The 23,892-nt window shown below is 34.9% G+C and overlaps 2 protein-coding genes across 4 annotated transcripts in view; one reads left to right on the top strand and one right to left on the bottom strand.

The window, feature by feature from the left end:
- The window catches only part of LOC141388041 (lamin Dm0-like), a 184,140-nt gene extending 166,485 nt beyond the window's left edge, over positions 1 to 17,655 (bottom strand). Inside the window, exons 1-2 of one of the 2 annotated variants that reach the window (XM_073958130.1) lie at positions 13,878 to 17,655; positions 12,803 to 12,864 (exon numbers count right to left, since the gene is read on the bottom strand). In XM_073958130.1, the coding sequence (XP_073814231.1) occupies positions 14,452 to 16,506 (2,055 nt within the window). In that variant the 5' untranslated portion in view covers positions 16,507 to 17,655 and the 3' untranslated portion in view covers positions 12,803 to 12,864; positions 13,878 to 14,451. Of the gene's footprint in view, positions 1 to 12,802; positions 12,865 to 13,877 lie in introns of those variants that run through there. The other variant, XM_073958129.1, reaches the window with a different exon arrangement.
- Positions 1 to 23,892, top strand: part of LOC141388149 (ADP-ribosylation factor-like protein 3) — a 40,681-nt gene that overhangs the window by 3,639 nt on the left and 13,150 nt on the right. The window contains exons 1-3 of one of the 2 annotated variants that reach the window (XM_073958191.1): positions 14,461 to 14,523; positions 22,448 to 22,576; positions 22,659 to 22,790. In XM_073958191.1, the coding sequence (XP_073814292.1) occupies positions 14,491 to 14,523; positions 22,448 to 22,576; positions 22,659 to 22,790 (294 nt within the window). In that variant the 5' untranslated portion in view covers positions 14,461 to 14,490. Of the gene's footprint in view, positions 1 to 14,460; positions 14,524 to 22,447; positions 22,577 to 22,658; positions 22,791 to 23,892 lie in introns of those variants that run through there. The other variant, XM_073958193.1, reaches the window with a different exon arrangement.

Genomic DNA, 23,892 nt, shown 5'->3' with positions numbered 1-23,892 from the left:
AATTTGACGTTGGACATGATTTGATGTAACACCTTATTCCACCATGGATACAACGGCAAAAACAGCTGATTAGCACATTAGTTGTCAAAATGTATTATTGTGAATAAAATTACATACAAAAGGTAAACAAGCAACTCATATTCACGTTATTTTGACGTTTGGTGTGGTAAATGGCCCGATGATTGTTATCGATGTAACACCTTCTTATTCATGGGTAAACCATGGTACAATTACATAGGTAGATGCCTCAGCCCATCTGATTGAATCTAAAACGTCAAAAAAAACTAGGAATTCGCCATGAAAAATCAAAACAAAAAACCATATGATTCGGTAAGTAAGAGATAGCATGTCTACACTTTATAGACAAACACAAGCGATAAAAAGATAAAACAAGAGACCATTTGGCGAAAATTTTGACAGTTTACATTACAAAAAATGTTGCTTTGTTGTAGCAATTCGCCGATGCATCTACCTTTTTAATTGTAGCATGGGTACAACCATGGTGGAATAAGAAGGTGTTATAGCCCGTTTTCACGGTACGTCGTTCGTTCTCTATTCGTTGTTCGACCCATAACTACGAATAAATTACTTATTTCCCCACACAAAATTCTATGAACGAACGACGATTTTTCTACGTTGTTCAATTAGAAATACTCTCTGAACGACGAATAAGTATGTCCCATCCCTAACAAATGAGAGAATTTATTGAAAAAATTAATTATGACATGTCTAAATTTAAAATTGAAAAATTTTTTGAAAACACAAAAATTTTTAGAAAAAAGGAAAAAAAATGAATGAAAATTAATTAACTAAACATTTTATATAGATGCAGAAGGAAGATGGTTGTGTTTCCTTCTTAATTCCACACACATTTCTTGTCCATTAGTTCAAAATCGCGTAAAAAATCAGAAACAAAAAGGAAACAAATTACTGAAAGTCTGTATACACAAACATTGTTTTGACATGTCTCTCTCTCTCTTTAATTTTGAAAATAGAAACATATAAAAATATATTGAAAATACAAAATTATTCAGAATTTATGGAAAAAATTAATGAAATGTGTGTAGTTAAATATAGAAGATATATTTGAAGGAAAGTCTATTGCTTTTCCTATCCATTTAATGTATAATTTTTGTGTTTTCGGTTCAAATTTTCGTGAAAACAACGAAACAAAAATGAAGGAAATTTTGTTTATGTTTCTGTTAATTACGAATGGGGTCGTGAAAACGGGTTAATTCGTGTACGTCGTTCGACAGGCGAACAACGTAATTGAAACGATCGTGTGAACATGACATTACATCAAATCATACCAAACGTCAAATTTGGTCACAATAATGTATTATTGTGAATTGCATGTTTACATTTTGTATGTGTTTTTATTTACAATAATGAATTCCGACAACTAGCGTGATAACCAGCTGTTTTTGCCGCTGTACCTGTATTATTGTGCCATGGGTACTGTTACATCAAATCATGTCAAACGTCAAATTTGCTCACAATAATGCATTACATTGAAATGCTTGTTTACATTTTGTATGTGATTTTATTCACAATAACGCATTTTGACAACTGGTATGAAGATCAGCTGTTTTTTTTTTGCGTTACACCATGGTAGAACAAGAAAAGGTAGCAGCAATACCCAGCTGACTGAACTGGGGTGGAATGTTAGTGTCAAATTTCATACGACATTTTATATATTTATTTCTATGTTCGATGTATATTAGGGATATATATTTTCTTAAGAAGAAATTTATTCATCAGAAAAAAAAAAACTATTTCCCATAAAGACTCCTTCATATTATTGACATGTAACCTCCTCCAGGTCCGAACGACATGGCGCACACTAAAACACCGCTAATAGAGGCGGTACAATATTTGTTAATATGTGTGGTATTTTGTTAAACTTCAAAAGAGTAAAGCCCTAATAAACATGTGCTTTTTTGTTTTCAAAAGCAAACGACCGAAACAGCTTATATTTTTGCAATGAATTACCAGCGACCCCAAACATTTTTGCAAGAATTCTACATTCTGCGAGAAATTATGCATTTAGTGGAATGATATGGAAACATTCAAATTGAAAATCTAACGAGTTTTCATTCATGTTTTCCCAAATATTCAATCAAATGTGAAAAATATTAGATTTTTAAATTCCAATAATTTATAGACATTTCCTTATTTTGTTTACATTTATATTTGACACTAATGCTTGGTTTACATTTACGAAATCCACTCGATTTCAACTGTCAAATCCATAGGTTAAAAACGTCAAATGAAATCCAGATGAGATTTCATTTGACGTTTGAGCTATGGAATTGACAGTTGAAATCGAGTGGATTTCGTAAATGTAAACTTAGCATAACGTTCCAAACATGGTACAATTAGAAAGGTAGATGCCTCAGCCCAGCTGATCGAATCTAAAACGTCAAAAAACTAGGAATTCGACATGAAAAATCAAAACAAAAAACCATATGATTCGATAAGTAAGAGATAGCATGTCTACACTTTATAGGCAAACACAAGCGATAAAAAGAGACAACAAGAGAGCATTTGGCGAAAATTTTGACAGTTTACATTACAAAAAAAGTTGCTTTGTTGTAGCAATTCGCCGATGCATCTACCTTTCTTATTGTACCATGGTTCCAAACAAAAACAAATTCCTATGTGGTTGTTGTTGAGTTGTATTTCTTGTAGTACTTACTTAGTCCCTGTTTATACAGGGAAAGTTGATGGGAAAGAAAATTGAGTTTATGGGTGAGGGAGTAGAGAGGAATAAGAGGGGGTACACACACCTCTGTACTGGCAAATTCTGTTTTGTTTCGTTTTTCTTCGTATACAACCTGAAGTTGGCTGCAGATTTGTTTTTGCATTTTCTTTCATTTTATTTTCTCTGTCGAGAAACAAACAACAGCGGAGATAATTAAAAAAACCATTTGGAGGAAAAACTATTTTTTTAAGCAAAAATAATTCAAAATAAGTGGAAATATCAAAATTAAAATGCAATTCAAGTGTTCCTTTAATAATTAATTGTTTATCAAACACGTCCATTTTTACTTTTCATTACAATTTTGCCTTGGCTTTGTTTTTGAACGGCGCAATGAGAAAATGAGTGTGAAGAAGAATAAGAAAAATTATAAAATTGACACAAACATGATTTCCGTGTCTAAATAACAAGGAAATTTTAAAAGAAATTAAGAAGAAAAATTTTCTTTCCACTTTGAATGTCTAAACACGGTCTTACCAAAGACATAGAACTGTAAAGATTGGACATAGTGCATAATGCAGTTCAATTTAACTATTAAACCATAGAGGGTGTTTGTGTATAACAGATAACTAACAGAACACGACAGTAACAAAAACAAGTATAACATAATTTTATGTCACCATATTGGAACATAACATTATGTTAGACCTCCAGCGCCATCTGCCGATGTATAGTAGCAATGTAAATGTCCCATCTTGTTATATTTTATGTCTTTGTACTTACCTGAGCTCCGTTCCTTTACGTTCAAGAATCTTCAAGTTTTACCACTTTTTACTCGGAAAGCGTTCCTTTACTTCAGACACCATACAATTCATATGGGGGCAGTTTACAACTTTTGCTACTTTTGCCGGTTTTGCCATTTTCAGAAGTAAAGGAACAGACCACTGGTTTGTTCTACCATGGCGTTATGTCATGTTCACACGAGCGTTTAAATTACGTTGTTCGCCTGTCGAACGACGTACACGAATTAACCCGTTTCCACGACACCATTCGTAATTAACAGAAACATAAACAAAATTTCCTTAATTTTTGTTTCCTTGTTTTCACGAAAATTTGAACCGTAAGCACATAAAATATACATTAAATGAATAGGAAAAGCAATAGACTTTCCTTCAAATGTATCTTCTATATTTAATTACACACATTTCATTCATTTTTTCCATAAATTCTGAATCATTTTGTATTTTCAATATTTTCAATATACATATTTTTATATGTTTCTATGTTCAAAATTAAAGAGAGAGAAACATGTCGAAACAATGTTTGTGTATACAGGCTTTCAGTTATTTGTTTCCGATTTTTACGCGATTTTGAACTAATGGACAAGAAATGTGTGTGGAATTAAGAAGGAAACACATCCATCTTCCTTCTGCATTTATATAAAATGTTTAGTTCATTAATTTCCATTCATCTTTTTCCTTTTTTCTAAAAAATTTTAGTGTTTTTAACAAATTTTTCAATTTTGAATTTAGACATGTCATAATTAATTTTTTCGATAAATTCTCTCAATTGTTAGGGATGGGACATACTTATTCGTCGTTCTGGGAGTATTTCTAATCAAACAACGTAGAAAAATCGTCGTTCGTTCATAGAATATTGTGTGGGGAAATATGTAAGTAATTTATTCGTAGTTATGGGTCGAATGAAGTCGTGAAAGATCCAATCTTCTCATCAGCATTTGAACCCATTCAAAGGAAGTCGTGATAGATCCGATCTTTTTATCAGCATTCGAACCCATTCCATCGATCCAATAGAGATGACTTTTGTGTTTTTATTTATACACATGTATATATTTTTTCTTTTACTTATCTAAGATTTATTAAAGCTATGTAAGATTTATTACGCTAGGAAGTCCCAATCATTGAGCAAAAAATAGAGTCGGACTGCAATCTTTGGTATTATAAAATTTTCCTTGTCTGCTCTAGAGAGCCCTGCTCTACAAGTCGATTTGTAGATCCCTACATTTCCAAAATGTTCGTAAAATAAAATTTACGAAATAATAATTTGCAGTTAGAGTGAAATGTGTACTGGTGATGGGAACTGAAAAACCTTTTGTAAGGGCTGGTCCACACTAGCGTGAATTTCATTAAAAAATTTCATGAAATTAGGCGTTCTTAGGTCGAATTCCCCACAACAGCAATTTCATGATTTTACCCTACTATGGAACTCGATCTAGAAACGCTTAATTTCATGAAACTTTTTAATGAAATTCACGCTAGTGTGGACCTGGACTAAGATGAATCAATCAATCAGTTGCGGAGGAATTAAACTATGTTGCGAGTAGCGGCGGTGCTTAAACTGCAACAGCTGGACGGCCGAATGTCAAGTATCGCAATAAAGTTCTCAACCTGTCGCTAGCCACACACATTGTTCCCGAAGTCTGGAAAATATATCAGCTAGTCCCGGCCCACACTAGAGCGATTTCAGTGAAATAATTTCATGAAATTATGCGTTCTTAGATTCAATTTTTCAATTCATTTATTTATCCAGATATCGAGTTATACAATTTCATATACAATTATTTTAATGAGATTTATCACTTAAGATATTACAACAAATATTTCTTAAATCATATTTAGACTTTATGTATTTGTATATATTAATTACTAGTTTTATAGGCAAAAAAGGGAAAACCTTAAATTAAAGCGGGAAGAGTTTCAAACATTATTTGAAAATCTATGTGAATATAGCAGATAATTTTTCAATAGTCTGATATATATCACATATTTTTCGGTTTGGTAATTTCATGTTATGGTATGTGTAATTAAAATAAGTCTAAACATTCTCTCATTATATCATAATCAGAGTTTCTGATATTATTAAAAAAATTTACTATTTGTCTGTCTATGAATTCGGCGAAAGTTTCATAACCAGTCTCTCTGTATAATTGAGAAGTGGAATATCTCCAGGGTTTACAGTTTATTATTTTTAAGCATTTGTTTTGGATGATTTTCATTTTTTTCATGTGACATTTAGCAGTCCTGTACCATATAGGTGAAGCGTACGACATAATCGGCCTTATCACACATTTGTATAATAGATTTTTATTTTTGGGGTTGAGTTTAGATCGCCTGTTCAGCAGAGGCCATAGTGCCCGGAAAGTCTTCGTTGCTTTCGAACAAGCAGTTTCGATGTGCTGACGAAAGAGGAGCTTATGGTCTAGAATTACACCAAGATATTTTACTTCCGTTTTAATATCTATATTGTCCCCATTGAATGAAAGTTGGCGCGTAGGTATTCGTTTTGGGGATTTATTGAACGGAAATATAATGGCCTGAGTTTTTCCCTGATTTATTCTTATCTTCCATTTTGCGAAGTATTTGCTGCATACTGCTAAACTTTCCTCCATTCTTTTCAGTAGCGCGCTAGTTAATTTGCTTCTGCAGATTAGTGCTGTGTCGTCTGCATAATAGGCAACATCAAAATTTTTGGTTGGTCTAAAGTCCGAAATGTATATATTATAAAGAATGGGAGACAAGATTGATCCTTGAGGAAGACCGGCTGGGATTTGTTTCGTGGATGATATTGAGTTGTTTATAGATACAGCAAATGATCTATTTTCCAGAAAATCTGCAATTAGCTTGCATAAATATTTAGGAATATTCATTTGGAGAAACTTGTGTATTATTCCGTTATGCCACACTGTATCGAATGCTTTTTCGATGTCCAACAGGATAACTCCAGTAGATTTTCTGTGCAGTTTATTGTTCTTAATTTTATTTTGTATTCTTTTTATTTGGTGGACTGTGCTGTGACCTTTTTTAAAGCCGAATTGTTCCTTTGCCACTAGATTGTTGATGGAAACAAATTCGTTTAATCTTAGATGAATGCACTTTTCAAAAAGTTTTCCAATATTGCTTAGAAGACTTATAGGTCTATAGCTGGTAGCATCATGTTTGGGCTTATTGGGTTTAAGAACAGCTATTATTTTGGCTTTTTTAAAAACAGAAGGAAAATAGTTTAGTCGAAAACAGCTATTGAATATTAAAACTATCAGCTTTATTGCGTTTTCCGGGAGGTTCTTGAGGAGAATATTTGGGATTTCGTCGAAACCCGGAGATTTCGAGCAGTTGAGATTTGATAGAATGTTAATCATTTCGCTTTCAGTTATGTACTCTATATTTTCTGCGTATGGAGGTTCTGTTAGAAACTTTTCTACATTTCTATTAATTTTGTTTTCAGATGGATGGGTAAGGTTCATTGTAAGATAATGAGACTGTAAGAATGTAGTGGCCAAACATTCAGATTTTTCAGCATCTGAAATAAGTTTGTCTGAGCCAATTTCAAAATGGGGGAATGGATTTTTTCGTTTTCCTCTAAGTTTTCTACTCAGATTCCAGAAGCGTTTGTCTCCTGGTTTCATTTGCGATAAAAGTGCTGACCATTTTCGATTTCTTTCGATATTTATCCTTTTGTTTATGATTTTATTTAAAAAATTAGTGCATTGTTCATAAAATGACGCTAATCGAGAGTCAGTCGCACGTTGTTGTTTCCTTTTGAATTTATTCCTTTCACTTATATAATTTAGTATGTCATCTGGTAAACTAGTATCTTTGGAATAACATCCTTTTGGTGTAGCCGCATCTCTTGCAGATAATATTGAGTTTGTAAAACTAGCTATTTCATTATCAATTGCGGTTTTTGTGTTGTATGAGTTGTTTAGCCTTATGCTATGGCTAATTTTGTCTTTGTACAACCTCCAGTTACAGACTTGATAAACACTTTTGTTTAAATCATTTGTTCTATAGTTTGCACACCCTATTGTGCATAAGACAGGACGGTGATCCGAAGGGATTTCATATCCCAGAGTTCTTAAATGTATTGGTAGCGATGAGTTACTCAGAACTAAATCCACAGTGGATGCTTCTCTGTGCCTCTGGTGCGGGTACAAGGTAGGACTATCAGGAGAGTAAACGAAAAAGTTTTGGGATTGGGTAATAGCTCATTTAGACTAGCCATAAATCCTCGACTGGATTTAATAAATCCAGTACAAATCTCATTGCATTTAGATATACATTTTGGAGGATTTAAATGGCAATCAGCTGATTTTTGTTCATAGCACAATTACCAAGGTAGATGCATCAGCCCATCTGAACGAATGTTAAACGTAAAAAGAATTTTTTGTAAATTGAATTCGTCTCAAAAAACATACGTCAAATTACAAATGTATTGTTTAATACTGAAAATGTTGGCACATTATGCTACTAATGCTAACTAAAGAGGAAATAAATTATTATTTTATCGCAGTTTGCCCATCTAAAATAAATAAACGAATTATTTTATCGTTTAGACATCATAAATATTAGTCTTGGTTGATTAAAATCAACTTTGTACATCAAAACAAATTTAATTTTTCCGCCTTGTTTACAAATTTTTACATTTTAAATTATTTTTAGTGTAGCAATTCACCGATGCATCTACCTTGTTTCTTGTGCCAGCTTGCAACTTTTTGTATTTTCTAGCAACATGTTGCTAAAAACAGAGTTGTATACGAGGATTTATGCCAGATTTAAAACAAATCCACTCAATAGGAGGATTTATTTTTGTATGGGAAATCTGGTAGATTTTGGCTGGATTTAGCAAATAAATCCTGATAATGCGCTAAATCCGGCTAATGGTGTCATATCTAAATGGCATATAAGATTGTTTAGTGTGATACCGGCGGTGTTAGTCATTTGACAGTTCCAACTGGGATGTTTAGCATTTAAATCTCCTAGGAGGATAAATTCGTTGTTGCTTTGTGTCAGAGCTATAATATCATTTTTAAAATTTCTAGTATATCTAGGTGAGTACGCAGCAGTTATTATTACTCTTCTTTGATTTAAAAAGAGTTCTATCGATAGATTTTCAATATTTGAAGTTTTGGTAAGTGGCATCACAGAGTGTGTAAGAGATCTATGAATCAAGAGAGCCACTCCGCCCCCTCTTGATAGTGTGCGGTCATTTCTATGTAATATGTAATTATTAAAGTACGGGTTGTGGTTACTATTAAAAAATGTTTCATTGAGTGATGCTACGTGAATGTTATATTTCTCCAGCAGTGCTTCCAAATGCTTAAGTAGAGAATAATTTGAAACTCCGTTGGAATTCCAGTGAAGAGCTCTAAGTTCAGTGATATTATTTAATGTCATAAGCATGTTTGACCATAGACATCACAACATGCACCTGTTGTACCTTAGTTGTACATTTCAAAGACATAAAATATAACAAGATGGGACATTTACATTGCTACTATACATCGACAGATGGCGCTGGAGGTCTAACATAATGTTATGTTCCAATATGGTGACATAAAATTATGTTATACTTGTTTTTGTTGTCGTCGTGTTCTGTTAGTTGTCTGTTATACACAAACACCCTCTATGATTTAATAGTAAAATTGAACTGCATTATGCACTATGTCCAATCTTTACAGTTCTATGTCTTTGTACATTTGCTCAATTCATCGAGAGCTGATGTAAATATATTAAATAATTCATCAATGGAGAAGAGATCGTTTTGTTTGTCATTTCTCACTTGAGATGAGTAAGAACGGGGATTTACTACTTGGTGATTGTGTACCGTAGAATTGTTGTTGTTTGAAGGTATGTGTATCGCTTCTTGGGTTCGGACATTAGTGTTCTTACGAACGATGTGTGTTCTCCCGTTTTGTTTTGTTGTCGCTTTCTCGCGTACCTCTAGGTAATGGGCTCGAAGAGGACAACTGACATCGTTGGCAGAGTGATCAGTTCTCTCCCTACCAAATTTCTTGCAGTTAAAGCATGTGAAGACTGCAGGTTTTTTGTCAGTGCTGTTGAATGGACAGTCACTCGTGTGATGTTGATTTGCACAGATCATGCAAGCGGGACGTCTGTTGCAATGCTCTCCTCCATGCCCGTACATGAGACAATTCCAGCATTGCGTGGGTTTGTTATTGCTTTTTGGCCGTCGTTTTCTCCAAGTGATATACACATCATTTATGGTTTCCACTTTTTGTAAATACAAGGGATTGAAATTTCTACGTGCAAACTGTACCTTATAGACTGCATCGTTATCACTGCTATACCTTGTGTTTACTTCTGTAACAGAAGTAGGTGACAGGTTATAACTCAAAAGATCATTTGTGATGTCTTTAGTTTCCATTTTTGGTAGGCCGTGAAGAAATACGGTAAAAAGGCGGTTTTCTTTTGAATTATAAGAATGAAACTCTATCTTATTTTCAAGAAGAGCATTCTTGCAAAATTCAAATTTTTCCATAGTTTTTGGGAAAATCTTAGTGCCCATTGACGTACGTTTGTAAGTGCAGTCTCTGCCTAGTAAGTGTTGTGCCTCTCTCAGGGATATGCTACTGTCCGCAACAATTGGAGGTGGTTTTGGAGGTCTTTCCTCTTCAATGATGTTGGACTCTTGTGCTACATCCATTTCGTGTTGGTCGGATAACACGTTAAACCTGTTATTTCTAGATGTTGATGGTCGATCAGAATCAATGCTTAGACCATATACCAGCGATGGTTTTTGGTGTTTGAAAACATTTGCCCTGCTCTTTGGGCGAGCTCCGCTCCTCTGTGGCCCGCGGGCCATTTAGGATTTTTTTGTTTATGTATATTTTATGAGTGTCGGATTTGTCTCCCGAAACGAAAACGAAAAAGTTTATAAACACTTTTATGTTGATGAGTGCAGTTTCGAAAACAAGATGAAATCACTATTAATTGTTGTGATAGTTTGCGACCGTTCGTAACGAAAGACAGAGTGAAAACTGATGCGTTCTTAGATCGAGTTCCATACTAAAGTAATTTTATGATTTTGCTGTAGTGGGGAACTCGAGCTAAGAACGCCTAATTTCATCAAATTATTTCAATGAAATCACTCTAGTGTGGCCTGAGACCTACTGAAGCCTAGCAAGTATGCCAGCAAAAGTAAATCGTGCAGACCAATTTCGCTTTAGTCGCTCGTAACAAAGACCCCAGCATCAGAAATAACTGTCTAGTTGCCGATCAATAAAATGAGGTCCGCAAGCAGCACAACAACTGCGTTACACGCCATCTGTACTCATATTAGTCGAGGACTCAATCAAAGTAAGCCGTGCGATAGAACAGTGATAGTAGTGATAGTAACCCTTTGAGATTGTCAAGCACTCCACGCTGTTTGAGTTCATCGAGCAGACTACGCTCCGGCCAAGTTTGAAACGTTGGATAATAAATTATATGTTTGGACGCCTGTAGTGCGTAGAATTTAGGATCAAGATGTCCGAGACCCGTAGAGTGAAACTTGGAGTTGTCCGAGGTGAGTTGTCCGAGGTGATATTGCAGGAACTGTCTAACCTATAACGTATGCGGATGATTGTACGATCTTGGTGTCAGGTGCCTTCCCTGATGAAATTTGTGAATGGCTGAACTCATTTTTGTCTGATCTTACCACCCTTTTCCACGCGAGGAATATACAAATATCAGCCAATAAATCTACGGCCACTTTGCTTACCACCTGGGCGGCAGAGTTGAGAACAATAGAGTTGAATGTCATGGTTGCTGGGAGCAGAACCAGGGTCAACAAGCCTATCAAGCAGGTTTAAGAAGTATTCACATGAATGCAGTCGCATATTCAATAAACAACTATCTATCGTCTGCATGCGGTCCTCGGAGAATGTCGACCATTTATCACAGCTGAGGAGCGTCAGCTGTCAGGACAAAGCAGAGTACTTTTGGCTCAATACGCTCGGGATGGTGCTGCCGTTTAAATTTCTATAGAGCAAGGTTTCATGACACAAAAAATCTGCTTAGCATCAAATCTACTAACAAACTTCAATATGTAGCCACATTCATTAAGCAGAAAAATGACTGCTACAACAGCAAACTGCAATTATAATTAAGTTATAGTTATTTCATAAATTGCTTTGAATAAATAAAAAAACCATGAAAATCATATTTCAATACAGCATTTTCTGAACAAGACGTGAAAAATTCATGCCAAAGGGTTGGTGAAAATGACATGCCAAAGATTAGCGAAAATGCTATTCTAGGGAATTAATTAAGATGACATGCCTGAGACCTACTGAAGCCTAGCAAGTATGCCAGCAAAAGTAAATCGTGCAGACCAATTTCGCTTTAGTCGCCCGTAACAAAGACCCCAGCATCAGAAATAACTGTCTAGTTGCCGATCAATAACATGAGGTCCGCAAGCAGCACAACAACTGCGTTACACGCCATCTGTACTCATATTAGTCGAGGACTCAATCAAAGTAAGCCGTGCGATAGAACAGTGATAGTAGTGATAGTAACCCTTTGAGATTGTCAAGCACTCCACGCTGTTTGAGTTCATCGAGCAGACTACGCTCCGGCCAAGTTTGAAACGTTGGATAATAAATTATATGTTTGGACGCCTGTAGTGCGTAGAATTTAGGATCAAGATGTCCGAGACCCGTAGAGTGAAACTTGGAGTTGTCCGAGGTGAGTTGTCCGAGGTGATATTGCAGGAACTGTCTAACCTATAACGTATGCGGATGATTGTACGATCTTGGTGTCAGGTGCCTTCCCTGATGAAATTTGTGAATGGCTGAACTCATTTTTGTCTGATCTTACCACCCTTTTCCACGCGAGGAATATACAAATATCAGCCAATAAATCTACGGCCACTTTGTTTACCACCTGGGCGGCAGAGTTGAGAACAATAATGTTGAATGTCATGGTCGCTGGGAGCAGAACCAGGGTCAACAAGCCTATCAAGCAGGTTTAAGAAGTATTCACATGAATGCAGTCGCATATTCAATAAACAACTATCTATCGTCTGCATGCGGTCCTCGGAGAATGTCGACCATTTATCACAGCTGAGGAGCGTCAGCTGTCAGGACAAAGCAGAGTACTTTTGGCTCAATACGCTCGGGATGGTGCTGCCGTTTAAATTTCTATAGAGCAAGGTTTCATGACACAAAAAATCTGCTTAGCATCAAATCTACTAACAAACTTCAATATGTAGCCTGATGGGACGACTCCTTGTCTCATCACAAATGCACCCAAGAAACCAAAGGAAAAATAACCTAAGAGAATGAAAACACCCGCGTTAGCGATGTTGTTCGTTTCGTTGCTTTAGAGAGACTCATTCTTTATTTACATTCTACCTTAAAACTAAATCTTATGCCAAGTTTACACTTGCGCTCCAAAATCCACTGGATTTTACGAAATCCTGAAATACACCCCGGTGTTTATACTTATTTTTTTGTTGATTTCAAACATATCACAATTATCAAGGTAGATGCATATGCGCAGCTGATCGAACATGAATTTTCAAAACAAGTTGTTGTATATTTAATTAGTCATCAAAAATATACGACAATATAGAACTTTACAACTTTATTTCGAAAATTACCGTAAAATTATCTATATATCGTATTAATTGTCTATAGTACTAACAAATAAAAAAAATAAAAAATTATTTTATCGTTGAGACATCATAATAATAAATTTTGATAGATAAAATTTGTGCCCAGAACCTGCAAAATATTATTACTTGAAGTAGTTTGCCCGTTCAGTGCTAAAAATGATTTCCCGTACTCCGAAATCTAGCAAGACTTGCACTTCTCTTTAAACAATAACAGCGCCGAATAACACTCTCTTCTCCTATTTTCTGCCATACAATTTTGGCCTATTAGAAACCAGCAGCATGTTCGTTGGCATCTAACTACGATAGCTGATACGTTGATTTTGACATTTCTGCTGGAGTTTTTGCAATTTCCGTCATTTTTCCGTTCCCGTCTTTTTTAAGAAATTTGTATGGGGAAGCAATTTATGAAAATTCGCTCTTTTTTCTAACATAACCACTAAAAAGTACGGGAACACAATGAAAAACTGCATTTTAACAAAGTAATTTCATATTTTTTCACATTGCACATTGTCAGTTGTTGCAGCAACTGACCATCTACCTTGTTTATTGTGATACGTGAAAAGTGTTGCAACTTTTGGTACTTTTTCAGGCAAAAGCAGGGTTGTATATCATGTGTACTGTGATTTCGATGTTGATTTCGCTGAAATCACGAAATGAGATGATTTCATTTTTGTATGCGAAATCATGATAATTTTTGCTTGATTCCGCGCGAAACCACGAAACGCCTTCGAAATCACGAAAAGACGCCGAATGTAAACCAAACATTATAATCTAACAATAACACACATACACATACATTCCGTTTGGACGCACATTAGAAATGCACGCTGCATCTATAAATACATTATGACGCCGTGCACACACACGTTGCGCCGATAATGGAAAATACATATTTTATTGTCGACCCTTCGCTATCTTTACTATTTTGGGTACGACATTTGTTCCATTATTTATGGCCGACAGTTGATTATTTTTAGACATAGATTCTTGGACGACATGCTTACAAAGAAATCTACCTGACTCTATTTACACAGAAAAGAGTCTTCTACAAAATTCACCATTCTCCCCGCCTTAAAAGATCCTAATCTTTTAACTGTTAGGACAGGACATTGAACATTTTCTTGCTTGCTATCTGACTCCATTTACATAGACTAATTTAGATACAGAACTAAACAGTTTCTGGTCTTAAGCTATCTAATTCTTTAACTAAAATGTATGTATGTTATTTTTTACTAAAGAGGAATATTATCATAATCCTTATCATAATGTAATATTTTTCATTACTTATTTTCTAAGTTAATAATAAACAACATATAAAGACTTATAATGACTTAATTCTAGGTGATGGCACCCAACACCTTCAGCAACCAGTATGGATGATGACTTCTTTTCCCTCGATGAAAGACGTGGTAAATCCATTTTCTTCTTGGAGGATTCTTCTCGGCACTAGAACTTTCTTCATTAATTTTACGATGATTGGACACATGACGTATAATTCTACGCTTGACACGATCTGCACCGGCAACTTCTTCATTGGCATTATATAGTGTTGTCTTTATGTTTTCTCCACTTTTCCATTTTCGTGGCTTCATCATTATTTTTGTTGGTGGTTCTTGTGCTGTATCCGTTACAAACCTTTGAGATACGGTAGCACCGCCATCGATTTGCACTTCATTGGCACATTTCTGTTGTACCCTTGCTTTAGGATCACCTTTGGAAATTTCGATGTCATATTCTCTGCTAGTTACAGCCCATTCCGTTTGGCTACTAACTTCTTCGTCATACAATAGTTTTTCGTAGCCAACACTTTCTTGTAGCTGTTGTAATTCAGCGTCCACTTTGGCAATCTCAGAAGCGTGGCGTCTTCTTTCATTGGCGAGCAATTTTTCCAAATCACAATTTCGGCCATTCAATGCAGCATTTGTAGATTCCAACTTACTAATGCGAATATACAGGCTTTCAATATTTTGATGAGAGACATCTAATTCTTCGATAGCACGTGAAGCTGCAACGGACTCACGATTGGCTTCTGCTTGGAGATCCTTAATCTTTTGCTCGTACTGCATTTTCATTTTACGCATTTTTCCTTCGTGTTGTTCACGCAACTCTTGCAACGACTGTTGTAATATGGTCTCATATTGTTTACAAAGACGCTCATCCACCACACTGATTTCAAGTTGGTGGCTAGAATACATTTCATCAATTTCTCGCAAATGGTTCTGCTCCTTAAACGTGAGTTCATCGCGTAGACTTTGAATGCGGTTTTGCAACTCAGTACGGATCATAGATTCAGCGTTTAAATATTTACGAGCTTCGTCCAATTGTTTTCGTAGACACTCCGATTCTTTCTGCACTTCACCAAGTTTTTCCACAGCCTTTTTTCGATCAGCATCTGCTGCTTTATACTTCACGCTAAGGTCAGCAGCTCGGGACTCATACTTTCGAGCCTTTTCTTCAGCAACTTGCCAGTCCTTGGATTTGTACTCCAAATTGGACTTAAGTTTTTTATTTTCGTCCAATAATTGATTTACTTTAACTTTTAACATTCGCGAAACATCACCGCATACGTTTTCATTCTTAGTTTCCGAAGTTTCTTCAACACTCCGCTGTTGAGAGTCTATACTACCTGGAAAACTCTGCTCAATTTTTCTAATTGAATTACTATCTACCTCTCTAGTATTTAACTTGGGAACCCATTTCCCATTGATTTCTTCATAATCTTTTACTTTCACCTCTTTAGGTGCTACTCTAGAACTTTTCCCAAATCTCACCATGCGGTACCAAATTTGTAAAAAGTTGAAATTTTCTACGAGATTATCCTCTTTAGGAAACTCATTCAAATATTGCATCAGTACTGATGACGCAATATCATATCTGTCTTTGACATCTTCTACACTTAGAAACTCATTCCTTATCTCAGTCTCCAGCGCATTTAATGAGTATTCAAACTCTCTAATTAAACCTCCTTTTAATGTTTTTGAATGGCGCAGTATGTTTCTTTTTTCATACTGTTCCAATGGACTTAAGCTGTCCATCTCAGCTATATATTTATATCTAGAAAGAATTCGTGTATCTAACGAATCCTTCTTTGATTCGATCCCAAAATCTATCCGCACTTGACGATTTAAGAAGTCGAACTTTTTTATTGCATACCGCACACCTGAGGCGAATATGCTATGCATTTCATATGGAAATTTTCCCATATCACGGAGCTCCCTATCATTGTCTAAAAAATCCCTTCTTGCTTCCGTGAAGGAACTACCAACTTTAAACAACTTTTCCCTTGTTTCCCTGGTTACACTTTTCTGAGCAATTTTGCTCAGTTCGAAATAAAGCGAAACAATGTATTCGCCCAACACCCTTTGATGTTGGATGAAATCTTGAAAATTCATTTTCACGTAATACACTTTTTGTCACTTTATTTATTTTATTATTAGTAGCTATAAAAATTGGCCTAACACAATCTTTGCTTCGACTGTGCGCCTTTCTATAACCTAACGAATAAACCTAACACTACGCGCAAACTAACACACTTTTCTTTCTTGAAAATGTGAGCCTACCACGTCACTACACTTAACACGAATAAACTACACAAATTTCTTTTTTTTTTTTGAAACCGCGAGCCTATCACGTCACTACACTTAACACGAATAAACTACACAAATTTTTTTTTTTGAAACCGCGAGCCTATCACGTCGGGGTCACCAACTGATGAGACGACTCCTTGTCTCATCACAAATGCACCCAAGAAACCAAAGGAAAAATAACCTAAGAGAATGAAAACACCCGCGTTAGCGATGTTGTTCGTTTCGTTGCTTTAGAGAGACTCATTCTTTATTTACATTCTACCTTAAAACTAAATCTTATAATCTAACAATAATATGCTGTTTATATTAGAGCTTTTGGCAGGGTTAACCTTCTTTATGAGGATTTGTTTGAAATATAAGCAATGGAATTGACATTTGAAACCCAATCGGTTTGTTAAATCCGGTTATATATAAACGGGGTATAACACACATACACATACATTCCGTTTGGACGCACATTAGAAATGCACGCTGCATCTATAAATACATTATGACGCCGTGCACACACACGTTGCGCCGATAATGGAAAATACATATTTTATTATCGACCCTTCGCTATCTTTACTATTTTGGGTACGACATTTGTTCCATTATTTATGGCCGACAGTTGATTATTTTTAGACATAGATTCTTGGACGACATGCTTACAAAGAAATCTACCTGACTCTATTTACACAGAAAAGAGTCTTCTACAAAATTCACCATAGCCACATTCATTAAGCAGAAAAATGACTGCTACAACAGCAAACTGCAATTATAATTAAGTTATAGTTATTTCATAAATTGCTTTGAATAAATAAAAAAACCATGAAAATCATATCTCAATACAGCATTTTCCGAACAAGACGTGAAAAATTCATGCCAAAGGGTTGGTGAAAATGACATGCCAAAGATTAGCGAAAATGCTATTCTAGGGAATTAATTAAGATGACATGCCATAGAATTGGTATAGATGCCATGCCAAAGAATTGTTGAAGATGCCATTCCACCAAATTAGTGGAGATGACATGCTTAGGATCTGAAAATGAATTGCATCTTTTGGGGGTCACGCTCTTGTAAAAAGAATGAGTGAAGATGCTAAAAAAATGACATTCCATTTCACTTGCACCCATTCTTGAATAGCATATTTGGCATCGAACATTTTGCTGGGTAAGAGCGTATGAACAAGATCAGTCCATGGTTTAATAAGAAAGGTTAGCTAAAGCTTTGTGTCAATTAAAATTTTTTCTTTCAACTGTTCCTAAAACTTCAAAACAATATACACGTTCTGTGTATGTGTGTGTTGTGTTTGAATAATATGATAAACAATTTTAAAAACAATCGAATTCAATGATTTTTAAAATAGAGTTTTTTTTAGAGTTTTATTTTGTTTCTTTCATAAAAATATGTTTATACAAAATTGATGGATAAACTAATTATCTTAAAGATAACAAAATAAAATATTTACATTCTGACAATAACTTATTAAAGTTGTCTGTCTAAACCGTTAGTTATCATTTGTTAATACATGTATCTTATTATTACAATTCATTTTATCATGGTATAAGTAAAGAGGTAGATTTAAATGAAAAAAATCTATAGAACCCTTGTTTTTCTTGAATTCCTAAAACTTCAAAATAAAAGCAACAAGTGTGTTGGTTTACAATGCATTTTTTGAGCATTTTATAAAAAACGGGGAAAATGAATGAAGAGTTAAGTTTTCTCCACACAATCGAGTTGTGAATATGATAAAGTGATTGTTTCAATGCAAATCTCACCAATTTCTTCCATACAAATGGTCTAAAACCAATTTTAAAAATCATTGAATTCGATTGTTTTTAAAATTGTTTGGCATATTATTCAAACACCACACACACATACACAGTTTGTTTATATTGTTTTGAAGTTTTAGGCATACTCGAATGAAAAAATTTAAATTGGCATAAAGCTTTGGCTAACCTTTCTTATTAAACCATGCATTTTATATTATTCAGTTAAATTTTAGAATTCTTCACGAATTATAAGTTTTCTATAATTAAGAGCACATTTTACATAGTTATACAAGTTGTCCCAACCATTTTCTGTATCTCCATTTAATACCCTGGTTACACTATTGAAGGTTAACCCACTGGGTTTAATAGATCCAGTGGGTTAATCTTTGCTGGTTACACTTAGCTTTTCGAGGATATAAACTGTCAGCTGTTGTTTGTTTACGTATACATACAAAATAACTAATAAAGTCGTGTTTTACACTTTTACAATTTCTCGTATGAGATATCGTCCCCTCTTTGCTCATATTGGTATATTTTACACACAGGGATACATTTTTGTATCATGGTATCAAGCGTACTTTTTGTTAAAAAAGTGTCCAATGTAAAAAAATAAATAATTTTATGATTTTCAAATAACTTTAGTTTTATTAACTCCATAAAATCTCATGCGACCAATCGTAAACGTGTAAAACACGACAAACTCTGTCGCAAAAACAGTTGCAACTTTTGGTACTTTTTGAGTAGAGTTGGATTTTTTTGCACAAATACCGAATACAACACTGTATTTTTGGTGGATTTGTGTCGGATTTAAAATAAACCCAGTCGTGAGAGGATTTAATTTTTGTATGGCAAATCTGGTCATATTTGACCAGATTAAGCAATAAATCCTCATAAAGTGGGTTAACCCGGCAAAAAACTGTAGTGTAACCGCACTATAAGACCTTTATTAAATCAATTTCTTCAAGATATGTATTTCCAAAGTATGGTATTCTTAAATCTCTGAACAAAGGACATTTGGCTATGAAATGTTGCTAATTTTTAATTTCCGCTGTGTTACATAATGTGCAATTTCGGGTTTCCTCATTATTGAAAGTGTTTCCTTTCAATGGCAATAAATCAGCTCTTGTTCTCATTATAGTTGAAATTTTGTCTACATTCCATACATTTTTCATATACTCTACACCCACATCTGGATTTAAATAACGGTAGAATCTTGTTTCACTATTATTAGCCTTTTCCCTTTTTTTTTAAATAGTTCTTAGAACATTTGTATGGAAGAAATCCGTCAGCTTTGCATTGAAACAATCATTTTATCACATCCACAACTCGATTACGTGGAGAAACCATGACACTTCATTCATTTTTCGTGTTATTTATAAAATGCTCAAAAAAGGTATTGTAAACAAACCCACTTGTTGCTTTTGTATTTACTAATTTTGAAGTTTTAAGAATTCAGGAAAAACAAGGGTTCTATAGATTGTTTTCATTTAAACCTACCTCTTTACTTATACCATACGCCGACCGAAAGATCCACAAAGAACGATCAACGAACGAACGATTCACAATCTAGTGGTCTGTTCCTTTACTTTTAAAAATGGTAACAGTGGCAAAAAATGGTAAAAGTGGTGAACTGGTCTCATATAAATTGTATGCTTTTTAAAGTAAAGGAACACTTTGCAGGTTAAAAATGGTAAGAAATGGCAACCTCAGGCACGTAAAGGAACAGAGCTTAGTCCCAATTTACATTAGGCGTGTTTACTTGCGACAATTGTCAGTTTGTAGGTGAGAGAGGGTGCTGAGAGGCAAAGGGTTACCATATGCCTCACCTCTCTCTCCTACAAAATGACAATTGCCGCAAGTAAACTCGCCCAATGTAAATTGGGACTTAGTTCAGCATGTCATTTACATATGAATAAAGTGACGCCGTCTTCTGTGCTAAATGATGCCTCCGTAATGTAATGTTTATTAATAGGTCTGTACGATAACTCAAAAGTTTGTACAAACTTGTACAAAATGTTGTTCGATAACAAACTTGTTCAGTAAAAGAGAAATGAGAAGTAGTTGCAAGTACTTGCAAGTACTTGCAAATACTTTTTACTTGGGAAGTTATCAAACAGGCCTAATGTTTATTATCTGCTGTTTTTGGGCTATTTGGTCGAATTGAGAATGAAAAAAAGTTTTGTTTATGTTTTGGATCAATTGTAATAAAAGTAATTTCTACATAAAGAACATATCCCAATATATCGATTCCATTACCTACTCAATGTTTCTTGTTTTGGATAGAAAAAAGGAAAAAATAAAAAGAAACATACATAGACAAAACTTTTTTCGCAGTTATAATTTCTACACACAAACACACAACATAACATTTTTTTGCCTGCCACTTAAATATAATTCTAATTAAAATTTTTTCTAAAGTACGTTTTTCCTAAACTTAATGCAGGCTAAATCTTTCTTTATGAAGGGAATACAAATATCTAAATGTAATATTTTTGTAGTTAATAGCTGTGTTCCAGAACTAAAAAGTTTTTACAATTTTTACGACTTTTACACTTTTTACACGAAAACCCGTTCCGTACACAAAAAAGATGTAAAATGTTCACTTCCCTTTAAACAAAAATGGCGCTGAATGACGCTCTCTTTAAAAACTTTTTACTCGACAAATTTGAGCGTGTAAAAAATAGTAACATGAATGCCGGCGTCTGATTGGCTGGTACGCCGACTTTGACACTTGTTCCAGCTTTTTTGACGCTTTTTCCATTTTTGCGTTCCCGAACTTTTTGAAAAAAACTTTTGTGTGGCAACAAAAGAGAGAGAGAGAGAAATCTTTTACGAGTTTTACTATTAAAAAGTACGGGAACAAAGCTAATGTGTATGTATGTATATATGTGTTTTCATTAAGCGAACGATTAATAGGCCGTTTACATATAACAAGGTTAACCCAGTGGGTCTGGGTTTCAAATGTCATTTCCATTGTATATACTTCAAATAAATCCTCATAATGAAGGTTAACCCTGCAAAAAATTATAATATAAACGCCGTATAAGAGCCGGTGAACGATTCTGATCCGAATGATTGAACAGGGCGCAACTGAGTTTATACTAGGGATTTTTGTTCAACTCGGGCTCGTAACCCAGCTTCCGATACGAGTGCGATCTGCGTTTCCCCGACGCTGCCGGCAGCAGTGTATGGTTCTAACCACTTGTACGCGAAATTACCGTCATGTCCGCAGCGTCTACAGGACGATGAATTCGCCATATGGAGCGAAAAGTTCTTGAAGGTCTCTCGTGGCTTTTACAGTCTCTTCCGTATCTCATCCTCCAGGTTCTCGAAATGACAAAGTGGAAGGGAAGAACTTGAGTAGTCCTTCCCGGAGATTTGCCACTTACTCCAGTGCTTGTTTTCGTTCCTGTGCCATATCAGCGCCTTACCTCTCAGTACCTCCGGCATAACCGCTAGTAGTAAATTCGCTTATAGGCCATAAATTGTGGTGAGATCCTTTACGCCGAAAACAAATCCAAGTTGGGAGTCATTTCTGATAAAAGAATAAAAGAGCAAGGGCAGCATTGATCGAATTTTTCTTTATTCTTTTATCAGAAATGACGCCCAACTTTACTGAAACTTTGGATATGTTTTCGGCGTAAAGGATCTCACCACAATCTATGGCCAAGAAGCGAATTTACTACCCAAAACTCTACCACTATTAGTCAGTTTTGGGAGAGAGAACGGACAGGAAAGAGCCCCTCTATACTGTTTCCTTACCGCTCTAACTCAAAAACTCAATTTTCTTTACCGCTAACATTGCGCTTGTTACTACTGACTTATCTCGATATGTTAAAAACTTTTGAGCCAAAGCCAACTTATGATACCCTCCACACATAGTGATGTAGTGTATAAAAATAAAAAAAATCGGAAAAAATAGTAAACATTAGTAGATTCTTGCAGTTCTGAAACAGACCAATAATATTACCATCTTATAAACATTTTAATTTCAGGGCCTGCTGTCATTGCTGAGAAAGCTGAGACCAAATCCTGAAAAAGAAGCGCGAATATTATTGCTTGGATTGGATAATGCTGGAAAAACAACTATTTTGAAACAGTTGGCCAACGAGGAAATTACAACGGTAAAAACCTTAATATTTCTCAGTATTCTATGTAATATATTAATTTGTTCCTTTTTATTTCTTAATATTAACATTATTTTAGGTTACGCCCACTGCTGGTTTCAATATTAAATCCGTCTCGGCTGATGGTTTCAAATTGAATGTTTGGGATATTGGTGGTCAGTGGAAAATTCGACCATACTGGAAAAACTACTTTGCAAATACAGATGTATTGGTAATTCAATTTCTGGCGTTATTTTAATAAATTATGGGTATTTGAAAAATTATCAGTTAAACAGTTCACATCTGCCTTTGTTCACATGTTTTAGTAATTTTCGACAAATGAGGCATTTAATTAGAAATCACTCAACTGGATAAATTCATTTTTATACCCTCCATCATAGATATTTTATACCCTAGACAGACGGCAGCGTTAATGTGCATTAACTGCCTTAATTCAAATTAATTCGTGTATTATCCACATTCCTAATGCACAAAATCAAAGGGAACTTAAATTGAATTTAAGTATTTCAATATGGCAATGCTGTAAAAGAGAGCCCATATTCATGTAGGAGAGAAAGCATATTCATGCTCTGAGACACAATTTACCTTGCAAACAACAACAAAACAGTTGTTTACCAGCAAACAGCTGTTTCGTAAATGCAGAAACTGTCGTCTGTCAGGGCAAAATTAATTATAATTATTGTTTTGCTATAGCCCCCATATAACGGCACCTTTCGATTTTAGGTATTTTGATAATTTTGGTATTTAAAATTTGAAGTTATCAGTGGTCGCAAAACTTCTCCCCCCAAAACTTTTCAATGTCGGTCCATATTTTGGTATATAGCCCATATAATAGTACCTCCCGATTTTGGGTATTCTGAGAATTTGGTTACATGTTTTGACCGAACTTCCTGTAATTTTAAATTTTCAGTTCCCATTGATTGCAAAACTTCTCCATCAAAAATTTTCACTATAGGTCCATTTTACCGATTTTGTCGATAAATCTAAAAGTGAGTTACCGACAAAATCGGTCAAACTAAAACGCCGAATTATGTATGAAAAGTATCAATAAAAGTTGATAACAATGTTGCTATCGGTAGGACTTAAAGGCCTGGGTACATAAGCTGCCTCGAATTCTTGCCTTGCTTTCCTGCTTCATTTCTGACATAACAAAAAATAAAAGAATAAAGAAGTCCGATCCAATTACGAACTAGTGGTCTGTTCCAGTACTGCAAGAATCTACTAATTTTTACTATTTTTTCCGATAACATAAAGGAAAAAATGTTATCGTAGTAAAAAATACTAGCTTCTTGCAGGTTCTGTGGAACAGAGCA

Source organism: Musca autumnalis, unplaced genomic scaffold (genome assembly GCF_047663935.1).
Source record: "Musca autumnalis isolate F117 unplaced genomic scaffold, ASM4766393v1 scaffold_1, whole genome shotgun sequence".
Taxonomy (NCBI): Eukaryota; Metazoa; Arthropoda; class Insecta; order Diptera; family Muscidae; genus Musca; species Musca autumnalis.
The sequence above is the reverse complement of the archived record's forward strand: the minus strand, read 5'-3'. Positions and strand labels throughout refer to the sequence as shown.